Raw genomic sequence first — 20,775 nt, 5'->3', positions numbered from 1 at the left:
TTTGATGGCAGCAACATGCCTCTAAAGAAGATAGGGCAACAAAAAGACTGGAAAAGTAAGAGGAACTAAAAAGAAGCAACTGGAGGAACATTTTGCATTTAGGTTGAGTGACAACAGGTTGTGATTGGATATAAAAAGACTGTATTAAGAAAAACATCTTAAAGTTTCACCAATCTATATAAAAACTGCATCTACAAAATTAAGGAGTAATTTAAGAAAAAATGTTCTTCAATGTAAAATTGTGCATTCTTTAATACTGTATCATTGACAGTACATGATATCATCGGAAGATTTTGAAAATCTGGAGAAATCTCTGTGTGCAAGGGACAAGGCCAAAAATCAATATTGGTTGCCTGTGATTTTCAGGCCCTCAGTGCACTAGATTTAAAACAGATATAATTCTTGAATAATTCTTGAATGAAACGGGCTCAGGAACTCGTTCAGAAAGAAATCATCGTCTGTGAACACGGTTCACCAGACTATCCAAAAATTTAGGTTAAAGCTAAAAAGAAGCCATATATGAACATGATCCAGAAATACTGCCTTTTTCTTTGGGCCAATTCTCACTTAAAATGGACTGGGCCAAAGTGGAAAACGTCTTCTGTGTTCGGACTAATTACAGTTTAAAATTCACTTTGAAAACATGGAAACTACATCATTTGGACTAAAAGTAGTAGCTGTACCATCTGGCTTGTAAACAGCACTCAGTTCAAGAGTATATAATTGCTTATGAAACTGACAGCTTTCACACTGGAAAGGTCGCATACAGTTTTTTAGAGTAACATGTACTCCCACTCCCACTCAGATGATATCCTTTTCAGAGAAGACCTTGCATAGTTCAGCAAGACAATGCTTTGATTTAATCCAAGGAACTTCTTGGTGTGAGTCGACAGTGTTTTTAAAAATCCAACCAAAATGTCTGGACCACAAATACACTAACATGTCTGCATTAATTTGCACAGAGCCCCACAAAATAGGGATCAGGTATCCTTAAAAGTCTTTTTCTGCTATTACTAACATGATGCTTACAAATTATTTTTACATTCAAGGTGCAGCATGTGTGAACGTAAATGTCCTTGGCTTTGAAATACTCGTTTACTTATGTTTTTAAAATTGCAGATATAACTTGCTGTGATTTTAAACACAAGGGAATCTAGTTTAATTATTAAAGTTTCCCTAATGAAATGTTGTGTTTATTAAAAAACAGCTCTACATATCCAATATGTCTGTCTAACCAGGAAATGTTTGGCGCTTCCCCTCAGACATATTCCAAACTTCATTACCCATAATCCCGTGCAACAAAAGCCGCCCAAGCTGACGACGTGGCCAAGGCACAGACCGGGGCGATTCAAACGAGGCAGACAGGCTTTGTTTGTAGCTAGCTCATTGAGGTGGAATTCATATGCTTGCTGAAGTTTGTGTGAATCTTTTAATTCATCACTGAGTGTAACGATGTCCGGGAAAATCAAGAGCCGAAGTGCTGCAAACTCAGACTCGATAACCGGCGGTGTGTCCTGCGATGAGCGCATCTTGCGGGATTGTCATGAACTGTACACGGATCCTGACAGCGGTGAGTTGGCTGACGTACAACTCGTGGAACTGACAGCATCTCACCTGACGCCTGCACCTTTCACCTGTTTGATATTAAAGTTGATAAAACAAACTCTTTGCTGCACCGCGGGGTAGCTAGCTAACTTTGTACATAACGTTAGCCTTTCCCAAAGCACGGGGAGCTAACCGTTAGCTGAGTTAGCTAGTGAGGATTTTATATTTGCTGACGATGCGACTGTCAACATTAATGCTGGTTAAATCAGTCACCCACTGATGTGACACTCTGTTTGTTATTAATAAGTCAGTTGCATAGTTGTAATGTAACTTCTAATATAGGTTTACAAGGCACACTTCTGGATCTGGATCTATCTCCAGTATTGGCAGCACAGGGTTATCCTGTATATTGAGAACGTGTGCAACATTTCAGCACCAGATCTGCCAGTTGACTCATACATCTCGCTGATATATCTCAAAGATAATGACGAGACAAAATGCCAAGTGAAAAAATGGGAATGATGAGAGAAAGAAGACTATCACCTAGCGAAATGGCTTCCTTTGAGTAGTTGAGAACTTTGATATTGTCCTTTACATGCCAAATGTCACTTATCATTTAGATCTGCTCATCCCAACACAGCACCATGATTTTTCTCCTTTCCTACAGAAGCTAATAAACCATCTGTGTCCTACTCTCTGTTATATTCAGGGTTGATCACAGTGGCCGAATCGGTTGGTGTGAAGTTGCTGCCGCCCAGAAAAAAGATCACAGTGCTGCTGATGGGGAACCACTCTGCTGGGAAAAGCTCCTTCATCAACTGGTAAATATATACTATGGATAAATATTTGCACAAGTGCAAATAGGTGGCAGATTATTAACCACTTATCCAACTGACAAAGTAATGGAAATCTGGTGTCTGGGATGAGGAGACTTCTGTGTTAAATCTATGCCGTAGGTACGCGTAACCGCAAAATCCTTCCGCAACCCTACACCTTCAGGACTCATAGATGTTAGCAATTTCCTGGAAGGAGATTGTCCCAACCATTAAAATAGATATTAGGGAATGTGAAAAAATGGAGGAACTTGACGGGCAAATATGTTTAAAACTGAAAATTGGAAGTAGGACTCAGGAGGGACAAAGTCTCAGGTGTTTCTGTTGTGGCATCCACTGCATATAAAACACCGGGACACAACCGCATAACCTAATATAAAGCATTGCAATCATTACCAATTGTAATGACAGCAATGGATTGCAGAAGTTTTAATCAGCTGTTAGAGGGAACCTGGTGTTCATCCTATTTCTTTCCTGATGGGGATGTTGTGCTTCATGATAACCATGTGCCCATGTATCGGTGCACAACTCAGAGTAAACTCAGTGCCAAGGAACAGGCACTGGAGGCCCTCATCAGACTAAAACCTGACCAAGGTGCCTGTTGGCTTTCCTTTAATTTGTTGCCCAGTTGCACAGCAGTCAGACTGAATAAAGCGCATGTGTGTATCCTCTGAAATTACCAGTATTTAAAGAGTTACAATTACTTCTAAATGTTCTCGGATCTTCATTTGACTCACGTCTGAATCTGAGTTGACTAAATTATCCTGTCCATCTTTATCAGTGTCTTTAGCATTCAGTTGCGCCCATCATTCTGGTTTTTATACACTATTCAGATTAGCAATAATCAAGATCTTTCTGTTCTTATTGTTCAGGTACGTGGAAGAGCACATCCAGCGCACTGGAGTAGCAATTGAGACCCAAGGCTTTAGCTTTGTTACAAGTGGACGCAAGAGAGAGTCTCTCACAGTAAGTGCTGCAGTCCATTTTCTGTTTTTGAGACAGGGCTATGGGTGTTTTCAAAAGGCACGTCTCATTCCCACCGTGAGCCATTTCATCTTTAAAATGTCAGCTGTCTGCTCCTCGTAACAGTGATTTATTACTGTGGACTAAAATGAGTTCGTCTTTTGTGGTTTCAATGTTCTTGGAGTACCTGATGTCCTTTTTTGCAAACTATCTGTGACAGATCTACTTCTGCTTTATTTATTTATTTATTTTAGGGAAACGCCACCCTTCATCTGTATCCACACTTCAAACCTCTGCAGGAGTTTAAAGGTGAGAGATTTAATATGCCCAGAGATTTGCTATGGACAGTGTTTTGGCAGTTTGCCGTTTTATTGGAATTCATTTAAAATGATTTGTATGTACCAACAAACAAACAAAAAATGATTAAAGCGCCCAGTTGAATAGGAAGAGAAAACCTTTTAGAGTAGTAGTTCTTATTAATGCTAGGCACTCACTGTAACTGTGTTTCTGAATTCTTCCCCAGGTGTCTCAGAGTACTTGAGCACAGAGATCTGCACGTCTCGACAGAAACGGTTCAGCTTGGTGACGTTTGTTGATTCGCCAGGCTTGGTGGACGGCGATATGAAGTATCCGTTTGACGTGGACGAGGTCATCCTGTGGCTGGGTGGGTTTCTGCTGTTGTCTTGTGGTAGTTTTAAGCAATCTTCTTTTGGTAATGCAGAAGGAGAGCGGTAGCTCTGTGAAACCAAAGATACCTGAAACAAACAAAACTAAAAGCACACTCAATTTGGAGTCATTTAGATGCTTGTGGGCCTCTCCATTATAATGAATGATCAGTCAAGTTTTTATCTCTTCATTAGTACTTTTAATTTACCCTAGTGAGCTTTGTGAGTCAGCTTTGCGTGCTTCGACACATCTTTAAGCAGTTTAAGTTCTTAGTTTGACTAAATAACAGGGAAATAGAAAGAAATTCCACACTTGTTGGGATTACGACCCAGTTTATAATGCGATGAGAATAAATCCACAGGGTTTCCTCAGTAGTAAATAATGCCCCTTTTCACTGTCGCTCTCAGGTGATCTTTGTGACCTAATTCTGGTCTTCTTTGACCCCATGGGTCAGGCTCTGTGCAAGCGCACCCTCAACATTGTGGAGAGCCTGAATGAAAAGCATGGAGACCGGCTGCGGTTTTACCTGAGCAAGGCTGACGAGGCCGGAGGAGAGTCGGACAGACAGGTACGTATACTAGCAGCAGCTTCTGTAGGAGAGTCAACGCTTTGAACAAACAAAGTTACATCATTCTCTTTGTATTAGATAATTCCTTCCCACACTCTGCAGTGCAGTTTCTAAGTATGCTGACCCGGTGTGTTTTGCCAGTCTAGTGAATAAAAAAAACAACAACAAAAAACCCCCAAAACCTGCACTGGGTATGGAAAAATGATTGAGTGATGCTTTTGCTCATTAATCTTGCATTGAAGAACACCCCTCTGATTACTTTCAGGTTATTTTCTGTGTCACAAAGGTGGCTCCCTGTTCTGGAGCCTGGTTTAAAACTGTCTGAAGTGCCACATTTTCTTTCACCAAGGGATTTCTGTGAGTGCGACACAGATTCCCTGCCAAAGGGAACTGTTGTATATACGCAGCCTGTTGAGCCGTATCTTACCAAAGTTTGTTAATATCCATCAATACATTCATCCATCCACAGAAAAGGAAACTGATAAATGTTTTTGTGGTTGATCCTCATATGCTGCAAAGTCTGTTTTACGCTGATGAAATTGTAGCTAATAGAGCACAGATTTCAGACTTGATGAGTATATTTGTAATTTCTAATTTCATTTCGATCTGTCCATAAACTAAAGGGATTTCCTAATTTGCAGTAAGATAATACTTGTTTAAACACGACATTGTGCAGTCACAGTATTCATGAGTAAGTGAATGGTGCATTTCTAACTTTGTTTGCATGACTAAATAACAGAAAAGCACCACATACAGTCGATAATCTCCCTATCAGTAGCAGAAAAATTGCATCTTTGTTCTGTCTCCTCCTGACTCCTGTGTCTTTTGTTACTGCTCTCTCAGAGGGTGATGATGCAGATTGTCCAGGAGCTCTGCAAGCGGCCCGGACTCAACAAGTGTGGGTTTGACATGCCCACCATCTACATTCCTAATCCAAATAAGGTAAAAGTGATTCTTTCATCTCATCTTTCTGCCTTCCTTACTCTTTCTACACACACACAATTCACCAGTTGTTATAGACTACTGTTTAGAAGAAAAACAATCCTCCTGTTTGTCTTCCTGCTGTCAGCCAAGCCGCTGCGTCAACCAGATTGAGGAGGTTTGTCGCACCATCGAGAAAACTATCAACCAGACGGTCCAAAACACGCTCAACTCTCTGGAGAGGGACTGTGAGCTCATTGTTGAGGCTGTCGCAGACAAGCTCAGTAACGACAGGTAACACAGAGGAGACACTCACTTTGTAATTCACACTGCACTGAACACCACCTCTGAAAGGCTACTTTCACCTGCTCCCTTATTCACAAGGTATTGCCACAGCAGGAGGTTCCTGACACTGTTTTTCTTGCACACGGTGCCCTTTTGGCCAATAATTTTAACATCGATTTAAGAGTTTGTGCGTTCACGCCTTTTAATAGCCATACATTGACCTTGAATTAAAGTGTAACCATAAAGATTGACGGGAATCCTTCAGTAGGAGTGCTCAGAGGAACGTGTGAGTCATATTTTTGTTTGGAATTGCCTTCGGAGAATAACCTGACCATCTGTTCACGCAGGCAGACCACTGTTGAGAACCGACGCGCACGCTGCAAGAGCTGCTTCCTGACTCTGCTGGGTTTCAGCGTCCCTCTGGCTCTGATGGCGTTTCTGCTGCTGGGGGCTCTGTCCCAGGACCTGCTGGAGGCGGCTCTGGGCCGAGAGGGTACAGAGGCGCTCTCCCTCTACCTGGTCAGTGGCCAAGCACGCTCGTCATTCATAGTTGAAACTGTTGCATATGGTCTTCACATAAGGCTGCTCTTGTGTCGTGCAGACGCCCGCGGTGAAAGTATTTGACTCCCTGTCTGTGGAGCAGCGGCTTTATGGCTGCGCTGGGCTGGTGCTTCTGTCCTTCCTCCTGCTCATTATTGCACGCTTCATCTTCAGGTAGGAAGTTTCGCAGTGTCATCACAGCCTTTTAGACGTTTTCATCCATCAGTACCCGAGGCACTTGCATGTCCTCATGTTATTTGTTCACTGCGAACCTCATCACACTTCTCCCTTTGATTCTTTGCAGAACTCAACCCACTCTATCGACCAAACAGAAAAGGCAGCTGCAGGAGAAGCTGGAGTACGTGCAGGAGGTGGTCAAGACCAAAAAGGTAGTGTGTATGTGTGCGGATAAGGATGCACTGATCAGATATCAGTTTGCTGACCGCTCCAACCACACTAAGCCTAAGCAAAGAAATCTGTACGGGTGCCAGAACTGAAAAAAGTTGGATCTTTGCATCCCTGTATGAGTGTGACTGCTTCTGCTGGCATGAAGTGGATTATTTTGGGATTTTAATGGTTGATTCTCTTCCTGTAGAAAAAGCTGTATGAAGACTACCTACGCCAGAGCGTCAGCGATCACGACATGGGCTTGTAGAGACGCATGCATGCAGATATCCCCACTGTCACGAAGGACTAGACGATCACTTTTCCAAGATTCCACACCAGCCGCCGTGCTCTGCAGACCTCTTGGTGGTGAACCATCCAAGTTCTGGTGCTGTGAACTGTAAAGCCACTTTACCCATTTAGATGACGTTATCTCTGTTATATTAAAAAAAGCTGTTAAACCACACACTACCTGCAGATGAAATGAGCTTTTGTTACTGATGACTTCTTTGTAAACATTTTATATACACATATCGGTGCCTCTTCTCTGAAATGATTTCAGGCTTATACCACTTTAAGATATTTAAACATTTCCAAACTATTTATAATATTTCTGTATGAGACCTAAAGCGCTGTTTTGTGTGAGTCACTTTCTATGAGCTACTGTTTCTGAGGACCTTTACCAGAGTTTTTTACAGTGCTTGTGACTCGTTAATGAATCCATTTCCCATCATGAATGTCTGCAGGTTGTGTAGGTTGGCTCATATGTAGAATATCCAGATGTCTGCACGCATCTTGATGCTGCAGTAAGAAGTGTTACCTGTGACCAATCAAACCTTTTGTATTTTCTTTCTACATTGTGAACATGTTTTAAACTTGAATAAATAAAAAAGCAATGTTCAATACATTAATGGATTATACTTTTTTTTACTTTACTTTTCTTCTTAAGCGTAAGGTTTAAGGATTTTATGTAATATTGTGACATGTTAGTGTTTTAAAGCTTTTTTCCTTGTGAACTTGAAGTTTGGACACAGATGATCTCTGTTTACAGTCCCAGTTTCTATTGAATGGAAGTCAGGATATGATGTCGTGTCTCGGTTTTGAATGTTTTGTTTTTGTAAGAACCTGTGAACAACAGTGCCAGTTATAAAACATCATCGCAACAAAACCACATCAGGATTCCAGATAAATAGACTTGTGTGGTATCAGCATTTTAAGTGGTTTCCAGCTTGTTTTTCTAGTATTTTTTTTTTTTTTTTTTTTAATAAAAGCAAAAACAGGAAACTACCACGGGATATTTCCTGTTCAGTTATGCTTTTGGTACCCAAAGGAAACAGGTGCTAGGAGACCAGAGTGCAAAGTTTTGCTCAGAAAATGTAATTTCCTCTTTTTAAAAGGTTAACCATTGGTTTGACCTGTGAATGCCACTTCGTCAGTGTAAAATAGTTTCTTGCAATCGTATGAATGCCTCATGATCTAACGGTGAATATGTTTCTGTTGCTTCCTGACATAATGTATGTCAATAAGTACATTGTAAGCCTTTCAAAAGAAGTCTAGTGTTACCATTTTGGGTCGTAGTCTTATTCTTTCGGTTGTTCCCTTTAGGCCTGCCTCCTCATCCTACCCCTAGTATCTTCCTCCTCAGTTACGCCAACCCCCTGCATATTGCTTCTTTCCTTCTGTCAAAAATCACCCTGACACATCTCCACCCACTCCACCCTGCCTGCACTTCTTCACTTCTCTCCTGTACTGTCAGCTGCTTTGGATGGTTGACCCCACGTATTAAAAATCATCCACCATCACTACAGTATCTCTGCTCCTCACAGCTTCATCGCTACACCACGTTAAAAAAGTATTTGCTCCCCTTTCTGATTTTTTTCTTCATATTTGTGACATTTAAAGGTTTCAGATCATTAAAATCAGATCAATCAGAAAATAAAACAGCTGAGGAAGAAAATCGTTGATATCTGTCAGTCTGGAAAGACCCAAAGACTTCTGGGAAAATATTCTGTGGACTAACGAGTTGAAAGTTGAACTTTTCTAGAAGGTTTGAGTCCTGATGGATTTGTGTAAAACTGACAGAGTATTTCATCGAAGCTGTGGCGTATTTGGTTATGGAGCAGGACTACAGTGTATTTACCAATACAGGTGTAAACCAAAAGTATTCGATTTTTTTTTAATTCGCCTACAAAGATCAGCAATCACCTGTTTATTTTCATTTCACTCATTTGAGTCTTTTCTGTAAGCACACCTGGTTTTTTGGTTTGACTTTGGTTAACTAACATTACCAGTATCCCTCCAGCAGAGGGTATACTTATTTTGTATAAACTCTGATTCATGTTTACAGTCACACTTACTTTGTATTTTTTCCTATTTCTACATAAAATGAATCAGATACTCCCACGGTGGCTTTTGCAGCTAAAAAAATACATTTTTGTGAGATTAAAAGGAGCATTTAATCACCTCCAAATAAAGTTGTCTAAGTCAGTTTGTTAAGACAATAAAGAGATAATAATCTTAATTAATATAATAAGTAATCTGTGTTTGATGATATTCTTGCATATGGACTGAAATGTGGATCAAGCTATGGTTCACTGATCTCCAGGGTCATAAGCCCGGGCATATCAGGATGTACAGTAAAATCTCCAGGGAGGAAGCAGCAGTAATAAAACTCAAACCTGAGCACCACGACATCTTGATATTAATTCGCATTTAAAAAAAACCATCCGAACTAACAGACTAAACACTGGAGGCAAACAGGGACAGGCATCTATGCACAGGAAGGAGGTTGACGTGTTTTCCGCAGGCTTAGACCGGGGAAAGTTGTTTCCTGAAGTTGACGCTGTGCTTATCATTTCCACACTCAAGTCCTGCTGCTTACACAAAAATGATCAAGACGGATTTACCACTGTTTTGATTAGCTTTTCTTCCCCCCTCCCCTGACATCCCTTCCTCTTCTGATGATGGAGCTGCCAGACGAGAAGATGAGCTCCAAGAATGAAGACACAGGTAATTAAAAAACAAACAAAACTTTAATTTGCTTCACAGCTAGCTACTATCACCACATTCACCATCAGGGTAAGCTACGAGGCGACACTGGCCGCTTTTCCGCTTTAAACGTAGTTAAGTATTCATTTTAACTTGTTGCTTGTCTTCAGCCGGAACCTGCTGTTGTTGAAAGGGCGCTGGGGAACGTAGCCGGGAGACGGCCTGTTAGCATTACTGCCCATAGAAATGAACGGACGATGCTAACCGCTGGCTAGCTCTGTATTAACGTTTACTTTTCTCCTCGAAAAAAGAGGGAAAGTGGGTTTTAATGTTGTTTAGTTGCCACTTCAATCATACACATTGGTGTTATTGCAGCATTAGGGCTAAAACCACTAGGTAATTTATGACAAATGGTAAATATAACAATGATTATAGCACTGAAAATGTAACTGAAAGTAAAAGAAGCCTTCATTAGCTGGCATTTTGTTAAAGTAGTCGTATTATCCAGTGCACACAATGTCACTGAAATATTATTACTTGCATTAAAGCATGAGTTTACCTTTCAGGTGATTTAATAAATAGTAGGAGGCAGCAGTGCACAGGCTGTTTTGCATTACAAAGTCACATAGATGTGGTGATGAACAGCGTGCGTGCCCTTGGAAAGGGCGTCGTGCGGAATGAAGTTCACATGAATGTACACCCATCTCCTGGTGTCCTTGAATGCAGCATTTGAGTAAGTTTACAAATCACCTTGTAGGTGTAGGGTAAGTAGTAAAGGTCAGTGCAACAAGTGCTTGCTGTAAATTTCTCAAGCAGCACAGGTGTCCTACAAATAACTGTAACCTGTATGAGATTGTCTAAAAGTAGCAAAGTATAAAGTTTCACTCGTCCCTTTTCCAATGGTGCTGTAAGTTACTGCAAATTTCGGTATCGATCCCAATACCAAGTAAGTACAGGGCCAGGAGTGATACTTTTAATTTATAAAGGAAGCTAATGTAGAGGGGAGGAATGTGTTGAGGTATATTTTTTTCATCCTCCCTCCTTTCAAATAAAAAATATACTGTAAACTGAAGCTGTCTTAGAGATTGTAGAGAAATGCTGCTCATTTTTTTTAAAGTTATTAAATAAATACTTTTTAGGTTTGAGTTCCTGTGTGTGAAAGTGAGCAAGTTGTAGAAAGCAATTTAATACAAATAAAAGAATAAATGGTTAGACTGAAAGCTAAACTAATCAGTGATGTGGTCCAAGCCAGCCCCTTGGTCAAATCGGATGTTTTGTTGTTGATTTTATGTAAAAAGCCTGCAGCAAGACACTTTAAACATGTGTCTTCCTTCAGATGTTAATGCAAATATTTCATGAACTTAAATATACTGGTGTTTAGTACTGGAGTTTAGGTCTTTTACTGAGTACAACCACTTTGATTTCACAGATTTTACAGGTTACAGAAGGAGCCAAGTCCTGTAATTTTCAGACAATTTCAAGTTCTGAGATATTTTTAGGCTCAAACTATAGATTTCCAATAATGTGTAAGTCAGATATCTCTGCTGACTAGTTACTGTGGCCAGTTGGTTTTCACTTTCAGTTCCCTGATGGACTGAATGATTCGAATTCCAAATCTGTGCAGTGTTTCCTGTGTACTTCCACCCTATGCTGAACAGTTGTCAAAATACCCTTTTCATAAAATGCTTCTGCTTTTTTTTTTTTTGTTTGTTTCTTCAGACATTTGACCAAAGAGATAAGGTTTAACCCAATAGGTCCGGAGCAGCTGTGTCCAAATGACTCCAGCTTATGGAGATTTTTTGCATACTTCGGACATTGGCTTTTGTGACCGCGTCATAGATAAGGCTTCCTTTCCTCTTCCAGACCATGTTTTTCAGCTCTGTGTAGCAACAGTACAGCATAACCCACCCCTGTGTCAGCGAAACTTTCCTGGAAGTCATTATAGTCACGTCGAAGCTTTTCCTAATTAATAATAGTTGTCTGCATGAGATCGATCATCATTTACAGTTTTTTAAAATTTACAACAGCCAAAAAATGTCCATAAAATAACTAAGTGAAAACAAAGAATAGAACTTATTAGGGCTGTTGGCATTAACGCGTTAACGGTGACAGCGCTAGATCTTATCGATCAAATGATTGATTTTTGTGTGCTCGAGCTTTAGCTTATTACACCTGCGTTCATATAGCATTTTCTAAATGCCCATGCTTTTAGGACTAGATTCCAGAAAAACCAGAGAAACAAAAATAATTGAATAAATTCATAATTAAATTATGAAATTAAAAGATAAACAGCAGACCAAACAAATAGTGCATGAGCACACTCAGTTTTTGATTTGTTTACAACCTGATTTGTTTACAACAAGCAATCCTATTTGAGCTTTTGACCTAAATCAATTGAGCATGGATCAAGACATTATGAAACATGTAGTTTAAATGAATAGTCCATCAGCCGTTTCCTAACAAGGTTATTGTAGTTAATAAAGCTGAACAGAATACTCAAACTAGGAGGGGGAAAGCATTTTAGTCACTATAGATACGGAAATGTGGTCACATTTGTCTACACAAGCAAACTTGAAGGGTTAGGTACAGGGATGTTTATATTGTATGACTGTTTGTTTTGTGTGTGTATCCTCATGCACCTAGTAGCCCATGTTTGTTGAGTGTTAACACAAAGGTTAGAGCACACTTTATCAGTTCCTAATGACGCTACTTGACTTATTTTAATCTGTGGTGACTCAGCTGAAGGTTAATGAGCTCATGATTATCTGATATTATGTTAAAAAGCTGGTGTCTAAACTTTTGCACATCCTGTAAATTCTGCTTATTTTTCAGGATAATAAAAAAATGACTGAGTTAAGTTTATTATTTGCTAGCTGAAAGAGAAATATTCATTTCATTTCATTATTTTTTTTTTTAACCTCAGGTTTTGATTCAGAAAAATCAAAATTTCTAACTTATCTCAAATCTTTGCGTAAAGGTGTATCTCCAAATTTGAGATTTGAGCCCTGACATCCAACTGCTAAAACAGATTTTCTTCTGTTCAGAAAAGCGAAAGTATATAACTGTAATTTGACATGTTGATAAAAAATAATTGTTTTTAAATTTTTGTGAAACGGTAAGCTTGAAATTATGATTGATAACAACAATAATTATACTTTCAGTTAAAAGCTCAAACATATAATCCATTTCATTGGACTAACCGTTACAGAAACATAAACTGTTTTAGGGCAGCTGTTGCACAGACCTTTCATTGACTGGTGATCTAATAAATTTGTTTAGCTCTAACTTAATAAAGGAAAAGCACAAAAATGTGATGTCCTGTCATTTTCAGAGACGAGCCTGCAGGCCCAGCTAGCAGACTACAGAGCACAGGTCGAACACTGGCAGGGTGTGGCGACGATCTGTGAGTTGAGCAAACAGGAGGAACTGGCAGAGCTGCAAAAACAATGCGATCAAGAGATCCAGTCACTGCAGGAGGCTCTCAGAGGTCAGTGATTGTTGTGCGTTGGCCTGGCCTGGATTTCTTTGTGTGCACGGTGCAAAATATTGCATAAGCACAAAAGCCCAGTTTTTCCTTCGTCTTTTTTTAATCAAATCTCCAAAAAACTAAAACTGGACATCGTGGGTTTCCCATATAAATTTTTGAACAAGTTTAAATGTAGTTTCTGGCACTAATATTTATTCAGTAATTTGCTCCAAGGTAGAGCCAATAGCTTTAAGAAATATTGGACAAAAGTAGCGCAAATGGATGTATTTTTATGAATTTCTTTTTTTGAGTGTGATGAAAAACAGATTTTGTAATCGTGTTAATGTCCCAATAGATGAAAGCTGAACTCGCAGATTATCATTATGTGTTGTCACTTGTGTTTTCAGAGACAGCAGCTCAGTACGAGGCCAGGATAGCTGTTCTGCAGTCTCAACCTGTAGAGTGGAAGAGATCCAGTGGACCCCACATGGTCAGTGTGTGCCCGTGTTGCTTTTCCTCCAGGTGTCTTGGGCTCCCTTCATGTGATTTTTATACTTGTTAGATCAGTGGAAGGAAGGGAAGGGTGGATGCCGAACACGCGTCAGTCGTCAACAGTCTGACTGAGGACGAATCGGCGCCATCGACGCACAGCCATCCACCAGAGCTGGAGGCGGTGCCGGAGGGAGAAGGTGCTGCACTTACAACAGAAGGATATTTTTCACTAAGGAACTGTGACTCAGCCTCGTTGTCCTCTTTCTCCTTGGACACGCCGTCGCTGCCCAGAAAACACCACGCTCAGGACGACACTGACTCGCTGGTCTCCACGGGTACTTTGGTGCCTGAAGCCATTTACCTGCCACCAGCTGGCCACCGGCTGGTCACACACAGTGACTGGGACGCGCTCAATGCTCAGGTTTGGATTTAACCGTTTTTTAAATTATTCTGCATATTTGTTGTGCTACTTCTTCAAAAAGCCCCCTAAAATGCTGTGTAACAGCTCCAATGTGAGCAGATTTAATGTCTAAGTAGCTTCCAGTCAGCACCTGTGGTCTAATGACTTTGCATTGTGGCTTTTTCGGTCAGTTGTCAGAGCTGCGAGGGGAAGTGAGTCGCCTGCAGGCAGAGAAGGAGGAGCTGGAGAGAGAACTGGATACCCAGAGCAACCACACGCACAAACAGGTACAGGAACACGCTCTGACTGTGTGTGTCTGTATGTATGTACATATCTATATGCAGTGTTGGGACTAACGCGTTATTAAGTAACGCGTTACAGTAACTACGTTATTATTGTGATAACGAGCACGGTAACTAGTTATTATGCCAAAATCAGGAACGCGTTAGTCGTTACTGGGATTTAGATAGGCTCGTTACTCGTTACTTCGTGTGGTGGCTATCGCGGAGCTTCCACAGATTCAGTAACATTAGCAAGTGGTGGAAGCCAGCAGGTGGATGAAGGAAAAGGGACGCAGAAGGAAAAGAGACCCGAGGCGGCCGCCGGTCCAAGTGTGAACTGAACTTCAGGTAAGAAGTTATGACCTGCAGTCTCTCTGGGTCAGATATAAACCAAGTTTAGGTGGAGTTTATTTGTTGTGCTGACTTTTTCCATACTGCGTGCTAGCTAGCATGACAGAGTTTCTATACAGCTGGGTGGGTGCTATGAAGTTAATGATGTTGAACTTTATTTTGTTCATAAGTTATTAGAGTTGCCAACCGTCCCGTCTGGTATTCAGAGAAAATATTAGGCGTTTCTTATTGAGGTGAAAAGGAACAGTTTGTCCCGTAATTCAGCTACAATGGAAAAGGCACAAAGCTGGAGTTATTCTGTGTTTACGCTGCACAGCTGCCTCTTCTTCTTTCATTCTCTCCCCCTCCCTCTCCTGTTTCTACTTCAATCATGAAAACTGATCAGTGATCAGCTGATCGGCTCTCTTGTTTGTTTATCGCTCACTTTGCGCCGAAAGAGGAAACCAGCGGATGTGGCGCTAGACAACAGCAGCACGTTTAAGCTTGATCAGCTGTTGTTAGAATTTATTTAATATTAATTTCTAGTATCAGCTGATGTTTGCTGGAGCCACAGCTGTAAAAAAAAAGCTGCTGGTCATGATATGGTTTGGTTATCTGGTGAGAGGGAAACATGAAGATGAAACCAGGAGATGTCCTTACTGAATCATCAGAGCTGTGATGGAGAAACAGGTTTACCTTTTAGGTGACATGAATGAGTTGAAGGGAAGTTATGAACTGTTTCTGAGAGACAAATAACACCAGGATCCTTTTTTAGGTAGCTGACAGCTGGTAACTGTGCAGGGGCGGGTCTAGCAAAGTGTTGCCAGGGGGACATGTAGGGCATTAACAGGGAAAGGGGGGCACAAAGAAATACTTTTCTTTCTTATTCTCATTTAAAATGTCTAGCTTTTAAAAAATAATTATCTGAATCTTACAACAAACGATTGATAGATGCATATATACCATCAAAACAGTGTACATCACTGTCACAGCAGTGTTTGTTTTCATTCAAAGGCTTTATGATTTTTCCTATAATGGTGGGCCGGTCTCTAGTCAAAATACCCGGGACGATTTTCTGTCCCAGTCCAGCCCTGTATGCAGCTCATCTGCAGTCTGGTGTTACCTACATCTTCCTATTCAGAAGGCAGAATTTCCAAGTTCTGAGTACAATCGAAAGCACCACGACTGCAGTTTTTGTGTTGGATGTAAAAGACACACATGACGCTGTGACGTAGGCTAGAATCATGGCAGCAGTCAATGACGGTCCAGGCGTGGGATTTCTCTCGTGGAAATATGCACATTATCTTTTCCTTTCTATTGGTAGGTGGCACAGTGCACTTGTGGCAAGTAAGCAAGCTAGAAGACTGGCAAAGTTATGGAAGCAACACATTAACAAGAGAATTCTGAGTCAAACCAAAGTTACTTTCCCTAGTAACTAGTTACTTTGAAAGTAACGAGTAACTTGAAGTAACTGAGTTACTTTTGAGAGAAGTAACTAGTAATGTAACTAAGTTACTATTTTAAAGTAACTTACCCAACACTGTCTATATGTGCATTAACGAGTGTATGTATATGTGTGATCTTAGGTATCAACGCTCCAGTCTCAGGTCCAGGCTTCAGAGTCTCTCCTCCAGGATTTGCAGAAATCTTTCAGCCAGTCACAGAATGCAGTCCAGAGCCGGCTGGTGAGTAACATGAAACACTCAAACAACATATAGTGAGCTGTAGATTTGCTGTTAGGTTGGTTTGGTCAACTTTTAACAGACCCAGGCGAGTTTTTTCCCTTTGTTTACAGTATTACACACTCAGCTACATATTTACTAAACAGAAATTAACTGGCAGCGTTCATTTCCATAAACAACTCAAGTGTACGATGACTCAATCATCCATCACACTCTAGACTCCAGTGCTTGTTTGTACCATTATCCATGAAGCGATGTGAATGTTATTAGGATGGCAGGTTCCAACTTACATTTGTTTGTTTGCTTTGCTTTTGGTCCAGGCGGAGTTGTCCCTTTCTCAGAGGAAGATGTGCAATGAGCTTTCCAGACTGAAAGGAGAAGAGGTTGAGGAGGATGTACCAGACACTGGCTCATCCTTCTCAGCAGCACTACATGTACAGTCTTTGAGTTTTTATTGCTTAGTTTGCTGCAGCAAGCAACACTTGAAACTCGATGATGTTTTTATTTTTAAACGTGAAATTCAGCACAGACAGTGAAATATTTTTAGGACGTTTATGGCATTTTACACACTCTCGAGAAGCTTGTCTGTCTGTTTGGAGTTCCTCTTTGTGAAGTAGTGGCTTTCCTTATTTAGAGTAGTTGTGGCAGATCAGTGGAAATATTTCAGACCTCTCACTTTCACTTCCGGCATTTTAAGATTGTAGAGAGAAGTTTAATTTTCTGGCAGAATAATAACTGTGTTTTTTAATGTGTATAATTAGCAGAGGTGGTGGTCAGGTTGTATGTGTGCTAGCCCGTATGCATTAAGACGTTTAATGTTTGCTTTTTGATGGCGTCAGTGTGACTTCATTTTTTAAAACTCTAACCTGCAGGGGGCGCACTGTGAAGAGCGCCTTCGCATTGAGATAGTCAACCTGAGGGAGCAGCTGGACACACGGACAGAGGAGAGCGGTCTGTGGATTATTTTATTACCTGTTGAATCTGCTGTGTTGCCTTTCTTGTACTTAAAGTTTTTTTTCCATTCTCCATCTGCTTCCTTCTACTTGAAACTGATGTCATCAGAAGTTTTAGAGGGTGAGTGACCAGCTTATAGCTTTAGATTAGTAGGTATTTGTATTTGTATTTTATTATACGTATTTTTTTTAATGTGCAGTGCAGTTTTCCAGTCTGAAGACCGAGACAGAGAAGATCCACGCTCAGAGGGAGCAGTTGCAGGCTGAGCTGCTGGCGTGCCGCACTGAACTGGAAGCCCTCCGGGTGGCGCTCTCTCATGTGCAAAGCACCAACAAGATCCTCAGCAGTGAGAAAGTAATTGCAGCCTGCTTTTAGATCTATAAGCTTTGTTGTTCTTTTGGTGGTTTGTTTTCATTTTCAGCATTCACCATTAGGAGCTTCCTTTTTTTTTTTAAGTTGAGAAATATTAAAGTCAAACAAACAGGGATTTCATGTAACTGTTATTTCTGTGTTTGTCAGGCAACTCTGAACCAGCAGTGTCTGGAACTGCGGAGCCAGGTGATCAGCCTGCGCTCTCAGGTCGACACCAGCCAGGCTGTGCAGCGAGACTTCGTTGAGCTCTCCCAGTCACTGCAGGTAAGAAACAACCATCAGTGGTCAGCTTAATCTGCCAGGATCAGTTGGGGAGGGAGACGGGACAAAAAAACCACACTGTGGCGGAGAACCAGAGATGAATAATGACTAATGATTACATGCAGAGATGTGTATAAACGGAGCGTGAAAAAGGTGAGTGAAGAAGAAACACTGTGCACAGTGCATCATGGGAAGCCCCCAGCAGCCTAGAAATTTTGCAGCAAAACTAAAAGAATGCTGAGAGTCACCTGATCCAGCCCTAACTGTATGTAGAGATGATTTAAAATCAATTCTGGATTTAACAGTGAGCCAATGAAGAGAAGCCAGTTTGGGCGAAGGACTCCCTTTCTAGTTCCTTTCAGTACTTTTGCTGCAGTGTTTTGGATCAGTCATAGCTTTTTCAGGATGTTTTTAAAGGACATCCTGATAATAATGAATTACAGTAGTCCAGCCTTGAAGTAATAAATGCATAAACTAGTTTTTCAGCGTCACTCTGGGACAAGATGTTTCTAGTTTTAGAGATATTGTACAGATGCACGAAAGCAGTGTTACATATTTGTTTAATAAGCGCACTGAAGGACATCCTGGTCAAAAAGTGCTTCGTCACAGTGTAACCGGAGGCTGATGAATTATCTGGTTAGACACCATGTTTCTGTGGTGATCTGTCTTATCTAAGAATAACAGGAAAACTGTTTACATCAGGATGCTGCACATCATCGACTTGCTGATTTTTATCTGCCTACTTATCTCCCCTTTAAGGTGAAGCTGGAGTTAATTCGGCAGGCAGAGAGTCTGGAGCAAGTCAAGGAAATCCTGGAAGAGGGACATGGTGAAGATAACTCCCCACCTGTGGATACCCCTTGAAATGCATTGGAACCAAAGAGATGAAACATCCCAAGAGTGACCAAGAAAGCTAACCATGGCTACATGAAACACAGAAGATCTGATGGAGTGACTGCTGGAACGATGCTGCTAGCACTCATGCTGCGACACTGGAAATACTCCTAAACGGAAACATTAGGTCTCGGGGAGGTTGGATTGGTGTCAATGAAGGAAAGTGGTGCTTAATGACCAAAGCAAAGTCTTCTCACACTCGCTCATGGTTTTTCTTTTTTTCCTTATGCCTAGTAACACATTTATTCCTGTACAAAGACATTTGTAAATATTCTGTGTTTGTATATCTGACACGACTCCAGTAAAACACTCAGGGGTCCAACACTATCAGTAATTAATATGCAACTTATCAATATTTTTGCATCTCTGTGAATAAGGACCTCTCTTGGCAGTGGATCGGGTGCAATAATGAACTGACGCCACTAAATCTGCAGCATTTAGATGTGACTTTTAATACTTATAAGGATGAATTTGCTCAGCGTTAACATTCCTGTTTTCACTAAAACCATATTAGCTTTTAGACTCAACATTCTGGGTTTTATGATTAGGAGAGTGTCAGTAAAGAAATATTAACGTGTAACTTTGACCATTTTATTTGGTGCGACTGCACATTAGAAACTGATGGCAGGTTGTCACATCTTTTACATTTAAGTTTATAATTAAATCATGTGGTTGAGTTTCTTAACCCTTGGCTTCAGAGCAAGTTTACTGGAAACTGAATGATGCATATCAGCTTGTTACACAGTGTAACTGCACACAATGCAGTAGGTTAGGATTTAAAATGTGATTTAATGTATTTGGAAGTTGTTGCTGCTCTTGAAATTGAAGCTAAACCTTCATCTCTACAGGAAAATCCCAGATACTCCAACAAAGATCAGATAATACTGTGACTTGTTTTATTGTATTAATGACAGCACAGCCAGAGTCACAGCCCAGTCTCTATCCTACACTTACACTTAATCAGATAACTATGTAAACCATCTGTGTATTTTAAAACTGTGGAGTATTACCTGACAATGATTACACTTCCTTGAACTGGATATTTGGTTACTCGAACATCCTGGCTGTGCCGGAAGCCCTTTGCTCCTAAATGTTAAGTCAGCAGGTTTCCCAGATTGATGCCACCCTGTTGTCTTTTAAACACTGACCACATTATTATTTCTGTTGTGCTTTATAACAACCTGTGCAAAAAATAAATGTCGCCACTGGGAAGCGAGGCATGTCCTAAAGCTACCAGAGTGCTTGGCTGTCTGTACCTTTTACATCGCGGGCCACATACAGCCCACTTAGATCTTACTGCAAGTGTGCCGGACCAGTGTGAAGACTTTTAACTACACATTTATTCCCTGAGATATCTTAAGATTCTTTTCAATTCTATTTTATTTATATAGCACTGAGTCACGACAACGTATTAAGTAAAGTGCAATTTTAAGAAATGCTGCTGTAGTCAAACAGATCTCTGAGCTTAGATTTTTAGAAATAAAAGTACAAAATTACAAGAAAACATTGATAGCTCATTGCTCAGACTGTCCTGTAATTATAAATCCGAAATCCATCCATCTTATTCTACTTATTCCGAACTGGGTCGTAGGAACGGCAGCCTAAGCAGAGAAGGCCAGACCTCCCTCTTCCCAGTGACCTCCAGGCTCATCCATTCATTCAGTCCCTATGAAGGGAACCAAATCGAGGACATCAATGTAGCCAGCCCAACATAGGGTTACCGGAGACCATTCTGAAGTGTACTTTGACGGTGGGAGGTCTTTACCAGCAGGAGAAGCTGTAAAACTTGTGAAAATACAGTTAAAAGTCCAGAATTCACACTGTCTTTCACCTTCTCCAAAGCTGTGCTCTAGGCTGGATTGGAGTCATGTGGAACCTGAATTCTGCATATTTTGCAGGGGAATGAAGTGGCAGATCTCAGTAAATAATATAGAGGGAGTATTTTTGTAA

General features: G+C 40.7%; 2 protein-coding genes across 3 annotated transcripts; both read left to right on the top strand.

Moving 5' to 3' along the window:
* The first annotated feature begins 1,305 nt into the window (after positions 1-1,305).
* On the top strand, positions 1,306-7,612 carry LOC146575886 (uncharacterized). Its single transcript, XM_085270801.1, has 12 exons — positions 1,306-1,570; positions 2,255-2,366; positions 3,251-3,344; positions 3,596-3,650; positions 3,865-4,005; positions 4,415-4,575; positions 5,419-5,517; positions 5,645-5,790; positions 6,129-6,300; positions 6,383-6,495; positions 6,626-6,710; positions 6,917-7,612. Exons 1-12 carry the CDS (start codon positions 1,453-1,455, stop codon positions 6,974-6,976), a joined length of 1,356 nt encoding a protein of 451 aa, XP_085126927.1. The 5' UTR covers positions 1,306-1,452; the 3' UTR covers positions 6,977-7,612.
* Positions 7,613-9,481: 1,869 nt separating this feature from the next.
* rabep2 (rabaptin, RAB GTPase binding effector protein 2) lies at positions 9,482-20,544 on the top strand. Of its 2 annotated transcripts, XM_085270800.1 has the most exons (12): positions 9,483-9,714; positions 13,025-13,180; positions 13,567-13,649; positions 13,722-14,072; positions 14,243-14,338; positions 16,249-16,347; positions 16,665-16,778; positions 17,217-17,295; positions 17,407-17,418; positions 17,498-17,652; positions 17,818-17,934; positions 18,691-20,543. In XM_085270800.1, the coding sequence occupies exons 1-12, from the start codon at positions 9,666-9,668 to the stop codon at positions 18,793-18,795; spliced, it is 1,416 nt and encodes a 471-aa protein (XP_085126926.1). In that variant the 5' UTR covers positions 9,483-9,665; the 3' UTR covers positions 18,796-20,543. The 2 variants fall into 2 exon arrangements, with proteins under 2 accessions (XP_085126925.1, XP_085126926.1); XM_085270799.1 differs by having other exon boundaries at positions 9,482-9,714; positions 17,217-17,418; positions 18,691-20,544.
* Positions 20,545-20,775: the final 231 nt, after the last annotated feature.

This window comes from Mchenga conophoros, linkage group LG4 (genome assembly GCF_057382185.1).
Source record: "Mchenga conophoros isolate Kocher_MC1m ecotype Shallow Benthic linkage group LG4, M_conophoros_male_GT1.1, whole genome shotgun sequence".
NCBI lineage: Eukaryota > Metazoa > Chordata > Actinopteri > Cichliformes > Cichlidae > Mchenga > Mchenga conophoros.
Note: the sequence above shows the minus strand (reverse complement) of the source record. Positions and strands in the feature narration are given on the sequence as shown.

Coding starts and splice junctions, on each gene's coding strand:
- LOC146575886 (XM_085270801.1), top strand. CDS start 1,453: ATGTCCGGGAAAATCAAGAGCCGAAGTGCTGCAAACTCAGACTCGATA. Junction 2,367..3,250: donor AAAAGCTCCTTCATCAACTG/GTAAATATATAC, acceptor CTTATTGTTCAG/GTACGTGGAAGAGCACATCC. Junction 5,791..6,128: donor GACAAGCTCAGTAACGACAG/GTAACACAGAGG, acceptor CTGTTCACGCAG/GCAGACCACTGTTGAGAACC.
- rabep2 (XM_085270799.1), top strand. CDS start 9,666: ATGATGGAGCTGCCAGACGAGAAGATGAGCTCCAAGAATGAAGACACA. Junction 13,650..13,721: donor GATCCAGTGGACCCCACATG/GTCAGTGTGTGC, acceptor TATACTTGTTAG/ATCAGTGGAAGGAAGGGAAG. Junction 16,348..16,664: donor ATGCAGTCCAGAGCCGGCTG/GTGAGTAACATG, acceptor CTTTTGGTCCAG/GCGGAGTTGTCCCTTTCTCA.